Source organism: Typopeltis vanoorti, chromosome 14 (genome assembly GCF_054136105.1).
Source record: "Typopeltis vanoorti isolate ZY-2024b chromosome 14, IOZ_Tvanoo_1.0, whole genome shotgun sequence".
Taxonomy (NCBI): Eukaryota; Metazoa; Arthropoda; class Arachnida; order Uropygi; family Thelyphonidae; genus Typopeltis; species Typopeltis vanoorti.
In genome coordinates this window covers 60,718,590-60,736,169 of record NC_143562.1, presented here as the reverse complement: position 1 = coordinate 60,736,169, position 17,580 = coordinate 60,718,590, and the positions used below count along the sequence as shown (strand labels likewise).

At 35.6% G+C, this 17,580-nt stretch overlaps 1 protein-coding gene across 1 annotated transcript in view; it reads right to left on the bottom strand.

Annotated features, from left to right (window-relative positions):
- Positions 1–9,436: 9,436 nt before the first annotated feature.
- Positions 9,437–17,580, bottom strand: part of Hgsnat (Heparan-alpha-glucosaminide N-acetyltransferase) — a 267,748-nt gene continuing 259,604 nt past the window's right edge. The window contains exons 16-17 of the mRNA XM_090403589.1: positions 11,485–11,597; positions 9,437–11,363 (exon numbers count right to left, since the gene is read on the bottom strand). Coding sequence (XP_090259715.1) covers positions 11,188–11,363; positions 11,485–11,597 — 289 coding nt within the window. The 3' untranslated portion in view covers positions 9,437–11,187. The remainder of the gene's footprint in view (positions 11,364–11,484; positions 11,598–17,580) is intronic.

Below are 17,580 nucleotides of genomic sequence, written 5' to 3'. Positions count from 1 at the left end.
CACTTTGATTACTGCAGAAGCCTGGAATGGTTTCCACAAAGAAAGTTCTGACTTCTCTCCCCTCCTCGAACTTAATATGCAGTATTAGTAATAACAAACTATAGAAACATAGGAAAATTTGCATTAAAACTTATTTGTAGAATTTTCACTCTAGTTTCATAGGCATCTTCAGTACAGAATTGCAGAATGACAATCAAACAGTAATAGACAGTTCTAAAAAGTTCCTTAGTAGCAAATTTATGAACTAAATTTCCTAACTAAAAACAAAAAATTATATACATAAAGTTAAGAAAGATTAGCAGATTTAAAAAGTACTATATATCTCATGGAATAGACAGTCCATTGGATCTGTTAGGACAATGGAGTAATGTTTCACACATTTCTTTACAAAGACATTCTCTGAGGAAATAACTTTTATGAAGGATTCTTGTGAAGTTGGCAATGGTTGGAGAAATAGGAAGTAATTTGGATAATTTACTTGTGACTTCTACTAAGAGATCTTCAACTCATATAAAACACATTTTGGATTTTAAAAATGAAATTTGTGATCTTCTTTTAGGCACTTCTAATGTTATGATCAGCCTAGTTATTGTCTTTCTTTACTAATATTCCTTTATCAGACAGTACTGAATTACTTCAAGAATTTCCATCACATATTGTTAAGCTATTTGATTTTGTTATATACTGGTTATTTCACCTTTCAAAACTAATTATATCAACACATATACAGTGAAATCTCGCTAATCCGAACCCTCCAGTAATCCGAACTGCGGTTTGAAAAAAAAGTTTTATTTATTGCGTAATATTATTTTAATTATTATTTATGTTATTATTATTACAGTACAGTATTTTTTTTCGTACTGTCCATTGTACGGTTATACTGGAAGCCTGTTTTTTGTGTTGTGTACAAAAAGTGATATTTTTTACGCAAATTAAGTTATGTACTGACCTATGCAATTTTATTAAATCAGAATCCTCAACAATACAGGTACATGGAAATTAATTTTTTTTACTAAAACGAACTTGTGTATACTGTATTATTTTTTTGTTTTACAATACAGTACAGTGGCTTTTTTTCTATAAGTTACTTCATTTATTTACAGAATTAAATTTATGTACCATTAGAGTCTGATTATTTTTGTCTTAAACGCACGTTATTGTCGTCTCTTGGGAGAAAATTCGCTAATCCGAACGAGCACGGGTTTTTATTAGTTCGAATTAGCGAGATATCACTGTAATTTGTTTTGGGCAGTCCTATTTCTCCAATCATTGCCAACTTCTTCATGAAACACTGAACAATGTCTGATAATATTTCACCTGGACCTACACACTGGTATAGATATGTGGATGATATTTTTGCAATTTGGAATCTCTCTTCTTCTGAGTTACAGTGGTTTCTTTTCAAATTAAATGCATTTCATCCTAGGATCTAATTCACCATAAAAAAGAAATAGGTAACAAAATAGCTTTTTAGATGTACTAAATCTTTGTCAACCAGAAGGAAGCTTATAATTTTCAGTTTTTATGAAATCATACAGGCCATTATATCCATGCTGAATCTCACCACCACATTAGTCAAAAGGCTGGGACTTTTAAGACTTTATGAAGTGCTCATTCTTTATGTTCTTCTGATGAACTTTTACAGAAAGATATAATAAATTCAGTTTAATCCTTTATCCAAGTGTAAGCAAACAAAGTTTGTGCCTGAAGTATCTTCAGGACGGACGCAATTCATGGTAAAGGTGGACCAAGCTCTATCACTATTTGTTTTAGTATCTCCCATCATGCAAAGCACATCTCCTTGCAGACATGTATAATGCTATGCATTAAGGGAAGGGCCACTACCCAGACCTTTATTGAGGTCTCGTCAGTGGAAGCCAGACCCAGAGGTGGTGATACTAAGGTGGAAGTAATGGAGAAGTCATATTTACCCATACGAGTTGCCAAAAGGTGTCTCACCTTACTATTAAATTACTCTGGATTTAACATTTTACAGAAGGAATTACAACATATTAAATGCATCTTTTTATCAAATGGTTTTAATGATTCCTTCATCAAAAAATCATTTAACAGTCATAGAATCTCTGCCTTTTGTCCGCACGGTTAGCCTAGTGGCTTTGTGCTTCGCAACCATATGACTGGGGAAGGAGTGTCCCAGGTTCGATTCCCGTCGGAGATGTGAGGAATTTGAGGATCTTCCTCAGCCATAACCAAGTTAGTTGGTCTTGGGCACAGGTAGTAGGGTTTTTTCCGCCAGTTTATCTGGCGTTTTTCATCCCGCAAGCAGGCAAACCGGCCCCATGAACATACGCTGCTAGTCAAAAATATATCCCCTCCCCCCAGCAGCAGGCTAGACGACAGGTTGGGAGTAGTACTAACAAGAAGTCGCATCTAAGTAACACACGGAGCTTGCATAGGAAGTGAGAATAACGCATAGGTGAAAGAAAAAAAAGAATTTCTGCCTTTTCTAATGCAGAAGAAATAACTTGCATTAATATCCCCTTTTGTGCAAGGCATTTCTAAACACACAGCAAAAATTTTAAAACCACTGAACATTTTTGTTGCCTTTCGTCCCATTGAAAAAATCTCCATCTTTCTTGCTTCTAAAGATAAACTTCTGCCTCAAGATTTTCCAGGCAACTACCAGATTATTCCTTGCTCTTGTGGATTATTTTGGACAAACTGGAAGGTAGCTTGCTCCACCTTTGCAAGGAGTCGCCCAGTGTTGTACCACTTTACTCCAGTCCTGAAAATACTTTCAGGCACAAACTTTGTTTGCACACACTTGGATAAAGGATTAAACTAAATTTATTATAGTCTGACCAAGTGAAAAATAAACTTTCAACATCTTTCTCTAAATCCATAGTAATTTAATAAAAAGGTGGCACACCGTTTGGCAGTTCCTATAGAAGGAGATGACCTTGCTAATGCTTCTGCCTTGGTGTCTCCACTTGGGCCTGGCTCCCACTGAAGAGACCTCAATAAAGGTCGAAACTAGTCTGGTTAGTGGCCCTTCCCTTAATGCATAACATTATACATATCCACAAGATGTGTTTTGCATTATGGGAGATGCTGAGATAGGAGTGTTGGTAGCTTGCTCCACCTTTGCAAGGAGTCGCCCAGTGTTGTACCACTTTACCCCAGTCCTGAACATACTTTCAGGCGCAAACTTTGTTTGCACACACTTGGATAAAGGATTAAACTAAATTTATTAAAATATTATCACCCTGAACAGTCTGGATTTGCTTAGCATACTATTTACACAAAACAGAGTTTACTAGAACAAGACAAGAGTCCTTTATAAAAGTCATTTCCTCATAGAACTTCTTTATAAAGAAATGTGAAACATTACTCCGTTGTCCTAACTTTCATAGGCCACCCGTTCAAATGGCTAACAGATGCAATGGACTACATCTATCCCCCTTTATGGGAGATAGGAAAGAAAAGTAGATTTAGAAACTAACGCAGACACTCATGCTCATAGAAACTGCATCACTTTACATAAATATAGTTTTTAGTATTTAAATTATACATGTTTTTGGTCGTAAAATGTTACAAAATATAAGACTTATTGTTAAACTGACCATAGATTTTTTAATTCGTATGTATGTTCTTACAATATTGCCTGCCGGTTTCGCTAGTAACAGACTAGCTTTCTCAAGGCTTGCACAGTAAAAAAAAATGGTAAATGCAAAAAAAGGTTTAAGAATACAAAAAAAAAACACGTTAGTACCTGTTAGGTAGCTAAGGTAACACGATCGCGTGATGTTTCTACTCAGTATCATGAACACGCGTTACATGCAAACGCATGATATGATTATTCGCGTAATGTAGTTCTGTTGAACTGAGGGAATTAATTAGATTTTTCCAAGTATCGTTCAGTATGGCCCCCTTGATTTCTGTTTAAGTTGCTTCCTGTATGTAGCACTACTGCTTCTTCATTAAATAATCGATGTCTGTAATCTTCGTCTATGTAGGGCATAGAGCTGTTATTCCAGTCTATAGTGTGGTTCGAAGTTAAAAAGTGATGTGCTAACCCAGAGGTGATCATTCTGTTGTGATTTACATCGCCAACATGTTCTTTCTGTCTTATTTCCAGGCTTCTCGAAGTTTGTCCGATGTAGGAAAGACCGCACGTGCATGGAATCTTATAACCACCTAGATATTTATAAAATGGAACACTGTCTTTAGGAGATCTTAGAACCTGTCTGATGCTAGTAGTTGGTTTAAATACAACCCTAATGTTATGGGCCTTTAACAATCTCGCAATTTTGGTGGAAATTGAACCCATAAAGGGGATGACTGCTGTAGAAATTTGCTGGGAGACTGTTCTTTCTTGGTTATCTTTGTATAGAAATCTGTTGATGTTTAGAGGATAACCATTTTGTGATAGTGTTATAGCGATTTGAGACAGTTCTGTTTGAACTTCTTCATCGTCGGAGATAAAGTTTCTAGCTCGATTTCTCAACATGTGGATGATGCTCTGTTTATGTGACCTATGATGGTTTGAAGAGTAATGTAGACATCCAGTGTCTGTAGGTTTTTTGTAAATGGACAGTTTGATATTGTTACCTTGTCTTTTAACTAGTATGTCCAAGAAGTGTAGCTGTTCATTGTTTTCTATTTCTAGAGTAAATTTGATTTTATTGTGGAGTGCATTGATTCTATTGACAAACATATGTGGGTTTTCCATGTTCTCTTGCCATATGAATCATGTAAATCACAACAGAATGATCACCTCTGGGTTAGCACATCACTTTTCAACTTCAAACCACACTAACAGCTCTATGCCTTACGTAGACGAAGATTACAGACATCGATTATTTAAAGAAGCAGCAGTAGTGCTACGTAGCAGCAACCTAAACAGAAATCAAGGGGCCATACTGAACGATACTTGGAAAAATCTAATTAATTCCCTCAGTTCAACAGAACTACAGTAGGCGAATAATCATATCACACGTTTGCATGTAACGCGTGTTCATGATACTGAGTAGAAATGTCATGCGAACGTGTTACCTTAGCTATCTAACAGATACTAACGTTTTTTTTGTATTCTTAAACCTTTTTTTGCATTTACCATTTTTTTGTACTGTGCAAGCCTTGAGAAAGCTAGTCTGTTACTAGTGAAACCTGTAGGCAATATTGTACGAACATACGTACGAATTAAAAATCTATGATCAGTTTAACAATAAGTCTTATATTTTATAGTTTTTAGTAGTTAAATGGTCATTTTTCATTGGTTTATCATTAGATATTTCATTGTATTGCATCATCTATCATTCCTACAGGTTTCTGCGTAATGTAATAGTTGCTGTTATTGTGTCAGAATTTTTATGCTATAAATAGGCAGCAAGAGCTAGTTTTCACATTTTCATGCTGAGATTCGCTATGGCTAATTACATGCCATTAACACTTTGCAGAAAAAGTGCATTTCAAACTTCAAATAGAGAAGGTTATTCCTTTTGTGAAATAGCTAAAAGGGTGTCCTGTAGTCAATATACTGTGACATGGCTGCTGTCAAAAGTGAAGAGAAACTGGATCTGCTGAAAAGAAGGGGACAAGAAGAAAGCCTCTCTCTATACCATGTCAAGATCGAGTTCTAAAGTGGCTCTGCCTCAAAAATCGGCATGTACCATCTGTAATGGAACTGGGAACAACAAACGGGTGTTGTGGTAAGCTCTGTAACTGTCAGGAGAAGACTCATTCAACAGAAACTGATAGCCAGGCACCCTAAAAAGAATCCCTTGTTAAAAAAATGAGATTGGCTCAGTTGAATTGGTGCAATGAGCATGCCCAATGGAATCCTGATCAGTAGAAAAAAATAATTTTTTCTGACGAGAAAAAGTTTGAAGATGATCTAGGGAAAAATTCAACTCTGTCTGGTGTCAATAGTCAAATTCTCAGCCAGTCAGATGATTTGGGGCTGCATGTCTTATCATGGTGCTTTGTCACTTGCATTTCACAAAAGGTTCAGTGAATGCACAAGTATACCAGAAAATTTTAGAATTGCTGCCTACTATCAGAGACCACTTTACCGTAATGATGAACTGCATCTTTCACGATGACTCTGCCCCTTGTCATAGGGCAAAAAGTATAGGTAATGCTATTATAATCCTAAAATGTACGATACAAATATTGAGTTTAGTACTTAAAAAAACTTTTTGTTGCAGGTTAATAAGTGACTCAATGAATACTTGATTCAGTGACTACTTTGGCCAGGAAACAGCCTGAATCTCAACCCCATTGAGAATTTGTGGTACCAAATGGAGACTAAAATACACAAGAAGGCGAAACACTCCGGGAGGGGCAAGGAACCAGGAATTGACAGTTGCATTCATCAGGAAATTGATTTTGTCAATGTCCCACCAATGCCAAGTTGTAATAAAGGCAAGAGGAGGAATTATTTCCTAATTATGTCACATCTTGTGCTAAAAAGGGCCAAATATTAATCAAAAATAAAAATATTACCCCTTCATTATTTGTGACAATTATTGTGTTATTATTCCTTTTCAAATAGACATTCAAATTTAATTACCAAAAAACATGGTTACAGCAATTGATGTGATATCTATGAACATGAGTTATAAAGGGGATTTCACCTGCATCACAAGTTAATCCAATAAAAACTGTTCTAAATCATTTTCCGCAATGATTTTGTCACTATTGCGATAATGCCCTGACAAGATGTGACTCAACCTTCTCTTTGCTCAGCTGTCAAGGCATGTGGGATAAAATGTGCACACAACTTACTCTTTCCAAAATCATCACTCAGAATGTGAAGAATGGTGCTCTTATGGACGTTTGATGCCTCTACTATCATCCATGATGTGATTCGACAATCGTTGTTCAGCAACAGTGGCAATGTTTTCTTCAGTTTGAGTTGATGCAGGATGGCCACTTTTCTCGTCATGTTCTACCGACTCTCTTCCATCACAAAATTATGAACACCACCTGAAGACATTGAAATTGGTTCAAAGCCTCATTTCTATACACCTTTGGTACCGTTTCTGTAGCAGAAAGATCTGCTTTAAAACAAAATTTCATCATAATTCTCTGTTCAATTTTCACATCATATACACTTTTCATGCTATACATCATAACTTGTACACCAGTGAACATAAACTAAACTCATTCTCTGGGGAGATGCAGACATTAGTTGTTGGTATTACTTAGTGCATTTGCCGATAGATCACTCCAGCACCATGTGCACAACAAATCGAGTCCTAAAACTTCTGGATTGCACTGTGCATTCTTAATATTTTTTATCCAAAGCCATCTATTTTGTTCAGATATGTTAATGTTTTTGCTGTGTAGAACTCATCCTTGTCTGATCTTCATGAATTTCTTAAGAAAATCAATTCAGTGAACTCAAAAATTAAATTTACACTTGAAGTATAAGATAACTCTTGTCTCCTTTTTCTGGACATTCTCATTTTGCATCAAACTAATGGCAGTCTACAGTTCTCAGCATGCAGAAAACCAACTCATACTGGTGGATATATTAAGGCTGCTTCATCTCATCATTCCTTTCAGAAATATGGTGTGATTGAAATTTTAGTTCACCATGCACATAAGATACATTCTACTGATTCTCTTCTAAATAATGAACTGTTGTTCATCAAGGCTACTCTCATCTCTAATGTATAATGCAAAAATAATTGATAGCTTTCATCCTAATCCTACTCGAGTAGAAGTTTCTAGAATTTCAATTACATATGTTAAAAGACTGTGAGAGAAAATTGTGAGACTTCACCATGTTACTTACAAGTTTCTTTCATCCAGTTTGTAAACTAAATTCTTTCTTAGCCTCTGTGAAAAACAAGTATCCTCCTCTTTCTTATCCTGGTGTTTACAGGGTCCCTTGTCCATGCCACTTTTGTTATCATGGGCAGATAGGTTGTTCACTCAGATTTGTCTAGGAAAACATCAAGAATATTTTTATTTCAAGAGTCTGATAAGTCTAGTTTGGCCAGCCATGCCTTATCCACTAAGCAGAGAATTCATTGGGATAAAACTAAAGTCCTACACAAAAGTTATTTTCTTCTTGAAAGATTATACAGAGAAAGTTGTGAAGTTCACATTCACAGTCTGAACCTCAACAAAAAAACGATTGCAAACTAAACTTTTGCAATTTTGGGAAATCATCCTAAATAACACTCCTCATTCCTGTGTTTCTTAACTTAAATTTATTTCTTTGAATTTCAACAGTTGTAAATGGAATTATTCTCCTGCAGTTGATAGTATATATTGTTATGCACTTGCAGTTTAAGTGTTGTTCTTATTGAATTTATTTCATTTCAAATGCAATGGCAATGTCTACTACTGAAAATTTTACAAACATTAAATATTTTTTTCTTAATGTATGTCATTTCATTACTTCATGATTTTATCATGTTGTACCATGATGAAATGCTATGCTGGCATTAAACATTACATAATACAGTTTGTTTGGCCAAGTCCCAAATTGCCACCTCACCCTTATTTGTTCAGTATCCAGGATGATACTAATAGCACAGTGCACCATGAGAAGGTGAGGATTGGTCCTTGGTTCAGAAACTTTTATAAGTACTCTGCATTCCTTAGAATTATCTAGCTTTAATCCTTAAGCAACCCATTATGTTTGTCAAAGATCTATAAAAGATAATAAATTAGAATGAAAAAAAAAAAAAAGCATGGAACTTTCCACTAAACAACAAGTGAATTCGTTTCTAATATAATTTTTCGGTAGGTGATGTGTTAAAAGATTAATTCATATCTTAATTGGCCAGAAGTATACTTCAAGAACTTTTTAACAGGTATGGAAGTTTAAAAAACAGCATTCAGATTAAAATATATATATACATACAGCAGAGCTACTTGAGATGTTGATTATTTAGTTACTCTTAATGAAAATTATCTGACCATGAAGTATGAAATCCTGTAGATAGACATTAGGTCATTTCAGTGAAAGAATGAATCACAATGTATGGCTTTCCACTGAAAGATTTATGAATTAATGTTATCTGTTTTACAACTGCAAATATATTTATAGAGCAGTTTGCATTTATTTCTAATAAAAAAGTTTTTGTGTATGTTTTAAAAAGATTAAAAGGTTTTTAAAAAAATTAAAGAGGTCTATAATAATGATGTAAAGGTAGCTTAGCAAATAGCATTAAAAACTGTAAATAAAGTAGGTTTTGTTTTGTTACAAACTGTAGTTAACTTGATATTGTTACTATTTAATGATTATATTACATGATTATAGTGCATAATCTGCATTCAGGGTTGATGATGTCTATTAAGTTATTTTGTGGAAACTCACTATGTAGAAATAAAAACTGCAATTCTGTATAAAGTATTTATAAATGATCATTTTTATTTTTAATATTCATATTTCATCTTTTAAATATTAATTTTTATTAAATATATTAAAATATTATTTGAAGCTCCCCAAATTCTATTTCTAGTATTTCTATTAAACACTTATCATTTTACAAAAAAAGTGAATCTTCTCAATATCACATTTACAATAAATATCCTAATTTGAATCCCATATAATCAAATTGGGGGAAAAAAAATACAATTTCATATAACATCATAATGATTATTTCCTAATTTTATAACTTAATGAATATTTATATTAACATATTTTACATGAGACCTAAATTTAATACAGCTGATATAAATAAAAAAATGGGTATGAATATAATAATCACAGTAATTCTATAAGTAGAAATCTCCATCTGTTTCAATATACACACAAATTCCATGAAGTTTAGAATGGTTTTCTAAAAGATGAGCTAGAAGATTGGCACATTTTCACTTAAAATGTTTATATATATATATATATATATACACACACACACATATACAGGAAAACCTTGCTTAACAAGAATTCGATATGCACGACCGAGTGAAATGATACTATTTCCCACTTTAAGTGAGTGATTAATCGGTTAACGCAATTTTTTATGGTATTCAAAATTTTTTGTCGCCAGTCTGCAGTGACCAGAAAAGCTAAAAGTCGTTAACAGACATGAAAGTGGCACTAGTAATACAATGATTGTGCGAGACATGGGATATAGCAAGTCTACAGTTTGGACTATATTAAATAAGAGCAAGGAATACAAAGAACAAGGAAAAGTTGCTACTGCTTCTAATAATACAGAGCACCATTTAAGGCATGCAGATCACCCGAAATAGAAGCCATTTAATGATCGAGATGGAGCATCTTCTATCACACTGGATTGAGGATTGTAACCAAAAAAGAATACTTCTTAGGACAGGGAATATTCAGGCAAAAGCTCTAAATATTTTTAGCTCATTGAAAGAAACCAAATTTCAGGAGGAATGCAAGCTTTACAGCGAGTTTAGAATTGTTTGACCATTTTAAAAATTGAGCTGGGCTGCACATAAAAAGATTCTGTGAGCAAGTTTCCTGAAGAATTGCCAAGGATAATTCAGGAGGGTGATTATGATGATCAGCAAATATTCAACGTCGACGAAACTAGTCTCTTTTTGGAAGCGTATGCCAACAAAAACTTTCCTAGCTAAAACTAAAGCATCTCAACCAGGATACAAAGTATCTAAAGATCGTCTTAAGCTTTTATTAGGAGGCAATGCAGAAGGCGACTTTAAACTCAAGCCTATGTTAGCTTATCATGTGCAAAATCCAAGATCTAACATTAGCGAAGAAATAAGCATAATTGGAAAAGAATTTGCATTTAATGAACTGGATAATGATGTGAGAAACTCTCGATTTTCATTCTTTAAGCGAGAGTGATCTTGAACAAGAAGAGAATATTCGACTAAGAAGTTAACTGCAAAAGAACTTGAGCTAGTTTTTCAGTCATTGCATGACAAAATTGCATGACATGATGAAAAAGTCTAGCACGATTCAAATATCTTTACTTAATTTTTTGTTAAAAAAAGTAGCTCAATCAAATGTTTAGACATTAAATAAAAATGTCAGCAATTGAATTTTATTAACTTTGATTATTTTATCCTCTAATATAGCTTATATTATAATTTTTTTCCAAATTTATGCTAACTGATGGATGAATTATAATTATTTCTATTGTTTATTGTATTTGCTTAATGCAATTTCACTTAGTATGCATTAATTGATGGATTACTTAATTGTTAAGCGAAGTTTTCTTGTATATATATATATATATATATATATATATATATATATATAAACATTCATTAAATAGCCAGAAAGATCTGTTTATAATACAGCCATATAGATATAATAACCCACAGAGACGCTCCCCATAAATTCATTGCAAGCAGACGCCCATGAAAAGGAGTCATAGCCCATGCCCAAGGAAACATTCCTCCAGTTAATTCATGTCCGACGTATAAAAGGATGGAATTCATGCCTGTTAAAAATAAATAAATAAATTATATTGTATCACTGACATCATATATATTCTAAATGAACCTTAATTATATAACTACAATCAAATATGAATGTTTATTTCAGAAAACATTTGGACTTGCCTGGAAAGAAAAAGGGTGCGCCTGTCCACCATGCTTTTACATCAATAATTAAATAACAAATGGCTAAAAGAATAAAAGCCATTCCTCCTGTAGCAAAAATGAAAGACACAGACCTGCAAAAATAAATATCATTGTCGTAGAAAACATTAAAAAAGCAATTTTGAATTTAAATTAAAAGGATAGTGAATCAGTTTAGTAAATCATTGTGAAAATGTTGAATATAAAACATATCTACAACCATACACAATGATCTTTACATTTTTATGTGCAAAAATTTGTTTTTATTATATATGTTAAAAAGTTGAAAGTTTATTTTTCACTTGGTTAGAGTATAATAAATTTAGTTTAATCATTTATCCAAGTGTGAGCAAACAAAGTTTGCTCCTGAAAGTATCTTCAGGACTGGGGTAAGGTGGTACAACACCAGGGCACTCCTTGCAAAGGTGGAGCAAGCTACCAACACTCCTATCTCAGTATCTCCCATAATGCAAAACACTTTGCAAGGAGTGCCCTGGTGTTGTACCACCTTACCCCAGTCCTGCAGATACTTTCAGGCGCAAACTTTGTTTGCTCACACTTGGATAAAGGATTAAACTAATTTTATTATACTCTAACCAAGTGAAAAATAAACTTTCAACATCTTTCTCTAAATCCAGAGTAATTTATTAAAAAAGGGTGGCACACCATTTGGCAACTCCTATAGGTAGAGATGACCTGCTAATGCTTCTGCCTGGTATCTCCACTTGGGCCTGGCTCCCACTGAAGAGACCTCAATAAAGGTCGAAACTAGTCTGGGTTGTGGCCCTTCCCTTAATGAATAACATTAGACATATCCGCAAGGAGATGGGTTTTGCATTATGGGAGATACTGAGATAGGAGTGTTGGTAGCTTGCTCCACCTTTGCAAGGAGTGCCCTGGTGTTGTACCACCTTACCCCAGTCCTGAAGATACTTTCAGGCGCAAACTTTGTTTGCTCACACTTGGATAAAGGATTAAACTAAATTTATTATGTTAAAAAGTCTGGCTAATCTAAATACTGAGGGGGCTAAATTGCCAACTTCAAACAGCACAGTCCTGTCAAAATATTATGACCATTGTTCTAGCCAGAACTGTAACTATATGGCAGATCTTTGAACATCACAAGAAGTATACTCTACCCCATCAGGATTGCTTCCTGCAGATCTGTGAGTATTTGGGGCAAAAAATTCAAATATCAGATCTCTCAATTCATATATTATTATTATTATTATTTCGGGCGACTCCAGGAGTCCTTAGACTCATCGAGGGAGGCCCTAAACATCATGTCCACACAACTATGCGATTACATTCTCACAGTATTTATCATACCTTGTCTTGAACTCGTTCACCGTCATAGCACCCACAACAGACTCTGGCAGCTTATTCCACTCATTTACCACTCTAAAAGTAAAGAACTCAGCTCTAACACCCCTGCTAACCACACTCTTGCCCAGCATCCATAGGTGTCCCCTAGTTCTCCCACCACCAGTCCTGATCTCAAAAATATCCTCTGAATTAATCTTATAGAATCCCTTTAGCAATTTGAATGTCTCAATCATATCTCCCCTCCTCCGCCTATCAACTAGTTTCTGCAACCCACAAATCTTCAACCTGTTCTCATATGGTTCATTCCATAGACCTGTTATCATCTTAGTCACTCGCCTCTGGATCCTCTCCACCTCCTCCCCATCAAGAAGGAACTGAGGTGACCAAATCTGGGCACAGTAATCGAGATGAGGTCTTATCAAGGCTCGGTATAGAGGTACAATAACTTGCTTGTCTCTGCTCGTCAAGGTATTTTTCAACAACCAAGTGAGTTGATGAGCTGATTTAGCTACTTTTGCAGTGTGCTCCCTAAACTTCATCTCCTTATCCACCAACACTCCCAAGTCCCTGGCCTCATCAATCTCTTGGAGTACAGTTCCACCAATGTGGTATACTGCTGCTAATCTTTTCACCCCAAAATGTATAACCTTACATTTTGTCACATTAAATTGACATCCATTCTCCTTAGTCCAGAACTCCAATCTATCTAAGTCATCCTGCAAGACTTTGACATCTTCTGCATTCACTATTGCCCTACCCAACTTTGCATCATCAGCGAACAAATGAATTGTTCCACTTAGATCCTTCCCTATATCGTTAATGAACAGATTAAACAGCAGTGGTCCAAGAACAGAACCCTGCGGCACACCACTAGTCACAGGCCGTCTTTTGGACTCTACTCCTGAATAAACTACTCTTTGATATCTCTCCATCAACCAACCACCTATCCATCTCACCAACCCTATATCCATTCCCATATGTTGTAGTTTACGGATTAGTATTCCATGTGGTATCCTGTCAAACGCCTTTGCCAGGTCCAGCAGTATCACTGTAAATCCATTTCCCTTATCCAGTTCAGCCGTCACCTCGTTATAAAACTTGAGCAAGTTACTGAAGCATAATCTACCCTTCACAAAGCCATGCTGTCCCCTGTACAGTATGTCGTTTTCATCGATCCATTCCTGTATTTTTCCATTGACTACTTTCTCTAAGACCTTGACAACGACTCCTGATATGCTGATCGGTCGGTAATTTGCAACCGTAGTCTTGGATCCTCCTTTGTGCAGTGAAACTATTTTCCCCTCTTTCCACACCTTCGGGACTAAGCCAGACCTGAGACTCAGATTAAACAACATGGTCAAGGGCATTGATAATTCTTTAGCCGCTTCACGCAAGACCCGTGCCGGTATACCATCCAATCCCACAGATGTGTTCACATTAAGGTTCTGTAATAAACTAGTCACCTCCACTTCATTCATCACTATTCCCGTATAAATTAATGGTTCCTTCACTTTTTTAATGTCACCACCTGGATGATATGCTTTTGCAAAGTGCACGCTCAGTAACTCCACTATATCGACTGATTTAGTGACCTCCTTACCATCGTCATTCCTTAAAATCATTTTGCCGGGTACAGTTTCTTAGTGCTGGCTCGGGTACATTATATACATTCTTACACTCATCTGTCTCACTGATGTCTGCATATCCATCCCCCCCCCCCCTCCTTGGTAGTTCTAGCTTCCCTGGTTTTGCACATCCATTTTCACTTCATTCAGCAACACTCTTTCCAGTCTCCGCACACCAAGTCCATTCAAATGCAGGCCATCCATCTTGTATAAGTCCTTTCGCCCTTCAAACTCATTCCACACCACACCGTCTGCATAACCTACGCATAATGTCATTTGCGATTATGGCCCTCCTCCTAAACTCCTCTCTGTCATACTGCGGCAACAGACTAACCATTCTAACTCTGTCACTCTTTTCTTTCGCTACCTTTAACAATACTTTCAAGTCCTCTCTCATAAAAAATTTATCACCTTTCAATTCATTCGTACCCGCCACAATTATTAATTCTTTCACCCTCTGTTTTTGCACTCTAATACTCTCGCTTACATCCTTAAATTTCGCACCCAGTAAGTACGATTTAGTTACACTGCCATCTATCACCCCTCTTAATAACGAGTCACCATACAACACTCTTTCCTTCATTTCAGAAACTCTCTCATTCTTGCACTGTTTTTTTAAGTTAGCCGAATCACCCTGGAAAGAGTTTTGCAGGTGCTCTAATTGCCACTGCGCATTTTGTATCACTGCGCGCAACCTAGCGATCTCACTTCCTACAAATAATTCCTCATTATTTTTATCATTTAAACCATTTTCTCTCTCAGTATGGTTGCTTTCACTCTTTCTTAGATCACCGCTCTCATTGCCATCTTGTACATCGCAATTCTCTATCACGCCACTATCAGAAAATATAATATCAGAGATGTTCTATGAGATTGAAATCCAGTGAATTCAGCAGCCATGACAACACTTGGAAGTCACTGTCATGTTCAGCAAACCACACATGAATGATATACAGACAATGTGGTATTGCATATTATCTCACTGGACTATAACCTATGCTATCTGGGAAGACATTCACTATGAAACAGTGTACTTGATCAGTCACAATGGATAAATACTTTGTAACATTCATAGTACAGTCTATAGTAGGTATTAGAGCTCCAACAGATTCCCAAGAAGAACCCCCCCCCCCCCATACCATAATGCTGCTGCCTCTTACTTATTTCTGCTGGATATAGTCATCACTGTGTCCCTGGGTTCTCAAGCTTACTCTCTACACAGAATGGCAAGAAATCTGAAAAGATAACTTTTTTTTCCCATGTTCAATAATACAATGGTGTGTGTATGTATATATATATATATATATATATATATATATATATATATATATATATATATATATATATATATATATATATATATATATCCCATGTTCAATAATACAATGGTGTGTGTATATATATATATATATATATATATATCTCAGATGCAAATTACAGATATAGTCGTCAATATATACACATAAGTTTGGTCACCCAGATGGTGCCTACTTTGGATATGTTGGATTGCAGTCTGGGAAACACCACTATTTGTCCTCTGGTTAAATTTCATGGTCAACAGTTTTTCATCTATAGGCCACAAGGTGGAAAACCTACATTCACCATGAGACCAATGAGCCATGGGTGCCCACCACTAGTTCAGTGAATACAATTGTGAATGCCAGAATGTATACAATTCTGGCAGTTTCCTGGATACTGCAGCCAAATGCTTGATACCCTGCAAGCATGCTTTTTGTCTATCAGACCACATCCCTTTGTCCACGTCACAATGTAGCTTCAAATGAACAATATGCCTCGCACTTCCAGTGTCACATATACTGGATATGTTGGATTGATAGACTGGATTACAGAAAAAAATTACAGAGGTGGTCATAATATTTTGGCTGGACTGTGAGTATAACTTCTAATAACCAAAATTAAATAACAATTCATTGCCTTTTGTAATATATTTTTTTAGCAGCCATGATAACAGTGAAATGTTATATTGAAAGGTATTGAGTGATACTTCACTCAATACCTTTGCATTGCATTTTTAGGTGTGACTGCATTATAAACAGTCACACCCTTGCATGACACAAAATATCTGCTACACTCTTTATACTTCTTAGCCATCACATCTAGAGTGTGATAGAGAATAACTACTGATAATGTTGAAAATAATGGAATGACAAATTGCAAAAAACACAATTTCAGCTTACATCTGGAGTATTCTGGTTTTGAACCTACTATATTCAAACTCCTTTTCTAAAAAACACAGGTCAGAAAATAAAATTCCTATCTTCCTTTTGTGTTAGGCTCAATGGCCTGTCACAGTCAGGTATAAGTAACTTGGCTGCTTAGAAGCCTAATACTGCTTATGATAGGACATATAATCCTATCTGCATTGTCTGCCATAACTGTAAATTGTATGTGTTCTTCTGGCTAGATTGCCCATTTTGCAGGGAGAAAAACCTGGGTTTCTGGGAAATAAAAACCATGTCAACCACCATATCAGACAGGTTAACTCACTTTGTTGGAAAGCCCTGATATAAGGTGTTCACATCCTAGATGGGATTTCAAACCCAGATCTTTTCAACCAGAGCATAGTCTATGACTGATATAAGGAAGACTTCAGAAATACTATGCTGTTTAATATCAATAAATGTAAAGGAAAGGAGTCTTTTTTTTTTCTTTTTTTGTATACTATACATACAAATCTTGCTAATTCCTATAACTTTTGGGCAAGTTGCTCCACAATTTCCTTCACACCTTGTGTTGATTCTATCATTCAATTTCTGAACCTAAAGAGCTATATTCAGCACCATTTGATCATTATCCTGCTCACTTATCTCAAGAATGTGATAAGTGCACACATTCTCGTGGCCCCCCCCACCAGACACTAGTTTCTCTGACTGTGCACTTCCATTTTTTTAGTCAGCAAAACTTTCTCCAGACACTTAATTCCAAATTCATTCAAATGCAAACCATCAGGCTTATATCAGTCCTTTCATCCATCAAACAAATTTATGCATCTATAAAATCCACATTATTCCTCCTGCACAACCTTATGCATTGACTTGTTCACATCATGACACTTCTCAACCTGATTCTTCACGCCATGGTAGTAGACCCACAATGTTTATTCTCT